This window comes from Nanorana parkeri, unplaced genomic scaffold (assembly GCF_000935625.1).
Source record: "Nanorana parkeri isolate BGI_ZX_2015 unplaced genomic scaffold, ASM93562v1 scaffold833, whole genome shotgun sequence".
NCBI lineage: Eukaryota > Metazoa > Chordata > Amphibia > Anura > Dicroglossidae > Nanorana > Nanorana parkeri.
This window is the reverse complement of record NW_017307101.1, coordinates 248738-255574: the sequence shown is the minus strand read 5'-3', so window position 1 is coordinate 255574 and position 6837 is coordinate 248738. Positions and strand designations below refer to the sequence as shown.

The 6837-nt window shown below is 40.6% G+C and overlaps 1 protein-coding gene across 1 annotated transcript in view; it reads right to left on the bottom strand.

Moving 5' to 3' along the window:
- LMO7 (LIM domain 7) overlaps nt 1-6837 on the bottom strand; it is a 152099-nt gene that overhangs the window by 21103 nt on the left and 124159 nt on the right. The window contains exons 19-20 of the mRNA XM_018565316.1: nt 6307-6402; nt 3299-3352 (exon numbers count right to left, since the gene is read on the bottom strand). Of these exons, the coding sequence (XP_018420818.1) occupies nt 3299-3352; nt 6307-6402 (150 nt within the window). The remainder of the gene's footprint in view (nt 1-3298; nt 3353-6306; nt 6403-6837) is intronic.

Sequence of the window (6837 nt, the reverse complement as noted above, 5' to 3'; positions counted from 1 at the left end):
TCTATCTATCTCTATCTATCTCTATCTATCTCTATCTATCTCTATCTATCTCTATCTATCTCTATCTATCTCTATCTATCTCTATCTATCTCTATCTATCTCTATCTATCTCTATCTATCTCTCTATCTCTCTATCTCTCCATCTCTCTATCTCTCCATCTCTCTATCTCTCTATATATACTCTCTATCTCTCTATCTCTCCATCTCTCCATCTCTCCATCTCTCTATCTCTCTATCTCTCCATCTCTCCATCTCTCTATCTCTCCATCTCTCTATATATACACACACACATATATACACATATCTATATCTATCTATATATACACGCACTTTTTTTTTAACAAGGGCTTCAGTCACCACTGAGAGACACTGCAACCTACTATGGGTGCAGACCTTAGCACTGAATACCGGCTACAACCGTTTTTGTCCTAGTTTTGGAAAGATTTGGGGAGAGCAAATATCTCCAAGTTTTTATTACTCTCTGTGACTTCGTAAGAATAAATCATATTTTTTTTCATTTGTGAGTATATTTTAAATAAAAGGTTTTAACAGGGCAGTAATCCCAGTATAATATAGGGAGATGATCACCATCCAGGCTCCACAGATGTTTGTGCTTCCACACAGTGCTACCAATCTCCGCCCAGGTGTACATCTTAAATTAAAAGGTTTTGTTTATTTCTGCTACATAGTGCACTATGATCTGCTTTTCACCCCTTGCATGAGTATCCTGGGAACACAGGAGGCTTGAATTAAGCAGTATCCGGCCGGTGAGGATTGTACCTCTGAGTGCCAGAGGGCAAAGAGGGACCCACTGTGGTAGGACCATTTATAAAAATCGGTCTGAACAAAAAAGGTGAGCAGCTTTCTGAACGAAAGAAATTCACGAGAGGGAGTTTTTTTTTTTTAAAGAACGGATTGGTGGAACATGCATATGTGAAGGATGGTGGAAACCTCTCTTTGCTGTATTGCACAGAATAGCACAGATTTATGTCAACACAGACTCACGGGGTTGTTCTCTATCATGCATGTGGAGACTTTGTAACAATTGTGGACTGTCACAATTAAAAGGAGATCTATGAGGTGAGTGGTTGCCTGTGAGCTGACCTGTGATAAGGTAACAGGTTGGCTCTATTGATCAGTAAGTGAGCAGAAACATGCTGCCGATCCGCTCACTTCCCGATAGTCAGTCACCGCTCCCTCCCTTCGATCCTCCAGCGCTGAGTGGAGGAAGAACAGGGGTGGAGGCGGGCACAGCTGGCTCTGCCTCTAGATAGGCAGAGCCCGCTGTCACTCACACAACTGGGTGGATCTCGACAGTGTCGGGATCTGTCCCGGCTGTGGCACTCACAGTATGCGCGCGATATACTGAGCTTTGGGTCACGGGAGGTGGTTAGTATATGTCCTCCGGTGACCCTAAAGAGAACTATGGGGAAAAACACTTACCCCATAGTTCTTTTAGAGGATATTTATTTTTGTCCACAAGTCGGTGTTAGATCACTGCATTGAACAATGTTACTTTTCACTATTGTGGTAATATTTTGTATGTTTTGAGCAGCACAGCACTCTGATTCTCCTAAATATATGCATGCAGATTTGTCCAGAGTGTGAATGGTAATGCAATTCATATTCACCATTACATGGTTCCCTAAATTGTATATTTCTCCACAGATCAGCGAGAACTGAATTCAAACGTTCAGGCAAATCGAAACTCTCACTGATACTCTTGATCCAATCATCACTACTCAAACATTGTTCACGAACACTGTCCAAGAAGGGCTCAGCAGTCCAACAAAAATACATTTTTAGAACCTTAAAAGTTATTTGTATTAATAACTTCCACTAATACGGATGAAAGAAAAAAACAACAAACTGCACATGCATATTGTGTGAAACACACTGAAGAACACACAAAGGTGTTCCAGAGGGTGAATTCAACCTCCCTGTGCAACAAGATCTGTCTGATGGCTCTTCACAAAGAGTATCAGTTTGTACTTTAAACTCATGAGATATTTAAACAAGGCACATGGGAAAAACACTAGGAGTGAAAGAATAAGAGAAGAAATATATTCAATTATATAGTTGACTTGTTTAATTGATCAGCAGAGACATGGTGTGTCATTAACCTATGATCTATTTACAGTAATCAGAAAAATTAACAAACTTTTTTTATTCATCTAGAAAGTTTTCACCGATGTACATTGTCACAGATACTACATCTATATCACACACGCTGCTTTAAGGACTTACCTTAAATGATGCTTCTTGATCCGATCATCATCTTCTTTCCTGTAGTTTTCAGCAATCCCTCCAACGCTGGTGCCGGTCTCTGACCCAGCGCTGACTGCTGTGTCTTCCTGACCCACGGAGTCTGTGGTGTGTGTGTGTGTGTGTGTGTGTGCGCATGCTGCCGGGCTGAGTGCATTGACATAAGCTGGCCATACACCTTACAATTATCTGCAGATTTTCTGTGGTCAGATGGAAAAGGTGCAACAGATTCCTCCATCTACACTTAACTGTGTGGATGGGGTAATCTCCACCTGGGCCAATCTGTTGCACTTTTTCCATCTGACCACAGAAAATCTGCAGATAATTGTAAGGTGTATGGGCACCTTTACACCTTCTCTCTCTCCTCCTCTCCCGGCCAAAGATCTCTACTGCGCATGCGCCCGCCCCATGATCGTGCACGGCTGTTCAAGAATCTTCAGATCTTCGAACAGGAGCGGGCGGCAGAGACAAGTAAAACCCTTTTTAGTAACTTTTTTTTATGTTTTTGCATATATCTACAACTAGCAAGCAGTAGATATATGCAAAAAAATTATTTAATTATACTTTAATGTAATTTATATCATGATGATTATCAAACATTCCAGCAATTACCCTGGACCCTGCAACCTTGCATCATAACCTAAAATATATTTCTCTTCTATTTATCTTACAACCACTTTATCATACATCAAAAATGAAGTACTGATTATATCAAAATGGGTAAAACTGTAAAAATGTAACCCAAGAACAGTCTGTACGTACCACAAAAAGCTTGAGGAAGAATGCTGGAGATCACTGTCACATACAAAACACCTTTATATACAGTGAAACACTAAGAACCTGTTGTACAGTTTTGGATCCAGGTTACATATCTATACTCAAAACTCATATCTGGTAACTCAAACCATGAAATCATCAGGGACCCAATTTAAATAGATAGATGTACATCAACTTCTACAATGAACAGCAAAAACACTACGTTGAAAAAATGGCGAAAGCATAACACACAACAGTTACTTTAACAATGCATTACCTTTTGGTTTAGAATCCACACTATCTTTCAGACCGTTCACTTGTTTTGTCTCTTTACCCTAAACAAAAGTAGTTTGCATGTTATCTAGTTTATAGTTATTGGCAGATGCAAAAAAGAATACATACATGGGTAAAAATATCCACTAATTCATCCACTAATGTTGTACATACATTGCTTTTATCAATATTATAGCTATTGCATGCCACCTATGCATACTTTACAGAAAAGGTCTGTAATATTAACTACTGGAGGAAAGATCCTCAACAGAAATGCAAGTGCATGCACTATCATAGATTAAAAGACAACACTGTACTGAACAGTTGTCCTAAACAAGTCTCAGCTGTCAACTAGAACTGAGGGCAGCATATAGTCCACTCTATTATTATAAATGTAACATTTTTTCATTTTATAAGAAATGGTTTATGTAATAACAGATGTTAAGGAACCAACGGTTAGTGCTTTAATGAAAATAGAGCTACTCTAGACCAAATAAAAGCTGTTCAAAAGTGCACCGTATTGCATGTGTGTTTCACTTTAAATATGTTTAATCTTAAAGAAGAACTCCAGGATTTTTATTAACCCTTGCAATGGGGCTACCCCCCGCAAGTGCTTGTTTGCATCTAAATGATAAAATTAGAGGTGCACCGAAATGGAAATTCTAAAACCGAAACAAAAAAAATATAGTCAGGCCGAAACCGATACCAAAAATGTTTTATTTAAATGTTTTAAAATTATTGATAACATGAGGACATGGTATGTTTACTATAACTACAACTATGAATGAACATGAGGCGGAGTAGATCTCTTCCATTCATTCATAATTGATATAGTTAACATACCATGTCCTCAATTATCTACAAACACTCAGCGATCACTGAGTGTTTGTGCTCGCTCTCCTCTCTGACACGCTGTCACAGGAGGCTGATCGAGCAGGGAAGGGAGCTCAGCCTCCTGTGACAGCATTGTCTCCGCCCACACACCGCTCTGCCGGACTGTGATAGGCGGCTGAGCGGTGTGGGAGGAGAGACGGCCGCTCACAGCGCTCTCGTCCTGGAGCGCTCAGCCAGCAGTTACTTTCTTTTCTCCCCCCTGGAACACAGAGCAGCGCCCAGCGGGGATGCGCCGATTTATCGGCCGAATCATAGTTCTTTCGGCATTATGCTAAAAGTGCAATTTTCGTCCGATATGTTTTGGCGGCCGATATATCGATAAATAAAATAACAGAGATAAACTCACCCGAAGCTCTGAGCCGGCCAGTGTCATGGCGCTCTCTGCAGCCCGTCTCCTCCTTCCTGCAGAATTGTAAATTTTTCCTCAGCGCCCTCATGTCTATACACTGTGTATAGGTGTTATGATTTACAGCAGTGGTCCCCAACCCCCGGGCCGCGGATCGGTACTGGTCCGTGGATCAAATGGTACCGGGCCGCCCACGGAACATTAACAGGGGTGTGGAATTCGTATCGCCCGACGCCCGGGACATGTAGTTCCGGGCAAGTGCTTTTTACACTGTTTTAGCCCTGCTACGGACAAGTAGCAGGGCTGGTTTATTTTTTCTTAAATGAGCGCTGAGAGCGGGGGGCGCCAAGAACGGGGGGCGGGGACAGAGCGTGGAGCGCTAAGAGCGGGGACAGAGCATGGAGCGCGGGGACAGAGCGGGGGGTGTGGAGTAGTGACAGGCTCTGTCACCTCCCTCAGCCTCTGTCCTCAGCGGCTGCTGCTCGTTCCTGCCACACAGGAGTTCTAGCAACAGTGCCTGCTAGAACTCCTGTGTTGGAGGTGACAGGTTGAATAAAGTGTACCTGTCACCTCCAAATGTTATCACACGGGGGATTTGTTAACCCCTGTGTAATAGCAATACAGTTAAGTTTAAAAATAAATAGTTAAAAAAAAATATTAAAAACCTAACAAAATAAAAAGGCGATAAAGTAAAAATAATAAAACAAAAATACCAAATATGATATAATAAGTCTTTACTGTTTGTGTTCCTCAAGCTTTAAATCATATTTAAATATAGGTCCTATGTGCAGTGCTCTATCCCTATGTCGCATTAGCAGGGCTATTATCCAAATTTCAGTGTAATAGCAATACAGTTAAGTTTAAAAAAAAATAGTAAAAAATATTAAAAATGTAACAAAATAATAAAAATGTAAAAAATAAAAATACTAAAACAAAACAAATAAAATTTTTCCAAAGTAAATAAAAATTGAATAAATGAAAACCAGCCCCGCTGCCCCCATCTGCACTCCTCAGCGGGCCGCGGTAAAATTATCAAACGTTGACCGGTCCGCGGCGATAAAAAGGTTGGGGAGCACTGATTTACAGGACCTTAGACCACTGCAAAGGAGGGGGAGAGACAGTGGAAGGACTGGTCTAAGAAGCCAGCTTGGAGCTTTGGGCAAGCATAACTTTTTTTTAACCTAGACACAAACAATTAACGCTTGCAGTGTGGGCGTTAACCTCAATGCAAGGGTTAATTTTAAAAAATCCTGGAGTTCTTCTTTAAATAGGAACTTTTTTCACCAATTTAATGTCTCCCATGCCAACGTCCAAGGTTGCCAGTGTGCTTATTTCAGCACTCAACCAAACCTTTAAGCCCTCAAATGGCTGGTGTTACAGCTGATCACATGTGAGCACCATGGTAACTGCAATTCATATAGAGGCTGAGATGGCACCTTCTTTGGCTGTAAGGGATAGGAGCTTGTAGTTCCATTTACCACAATTAAACATATTATACCACTCACTAGACAAAAATATTTTCCATTAGAAAAAAAAATTTAAGATTTGATTTGGATTTAAAACTGTGGTTAGCAAGAAGTTGCTTTCCCTTCACCGGCATACAAAATGGTGACAGGGAGCTAAATTGACATTTGCTACCTTAAATCCCAAGAAAGTGCATGGACCAAAAAAATTGTAGCTGCATATTACTCAGGATATGGCATATTTGTTTGCAAAAGATTTCCTCATATGTGGCAGACTATCCAAAAACATACCCTGATGTTAAAATCTACTTACATTTCCAGAGTCTGTGTCTTTGCTTCTCAGGGAGGAGTTTGGGGACCTACTCCCCCTAGAACTTGCATCAATCCACTTATTCTCAGGAGAACCTGCAAGTTTGGTACCCATACTGGTCAGATTGAGGGTTGAATGGCTTTTGTACGGCAGGGAAGGTGGGTCTCTGCCCCAGTCTGATTGGTAAGTGATTAATGCAGCAACAAAGTACGACAGTTAATGAAATGACATATATAAGACATGTACATAGGACGATACAAAAAGTGGTGAAGCAAGCACATAAAGCAGTGTCACAGAGTGTTAGATTTCTGCAAAAAGACCACCTTCCCAGACATGCAGGTAAACATGCAATAATATGTTAAAACAATTCGCTGCAGCTTTAAGACACTCCAACTCTATTTTCTTTATAAACTATAAAATATTAAAATGGTCATTAATGTGTTTTTAGGAGATAATTAGGAGATTACCACTTGTCATCTGTGTGCAAGGGGCAATTTCTAAATCAATGTACACTTTACATTACATAGTCC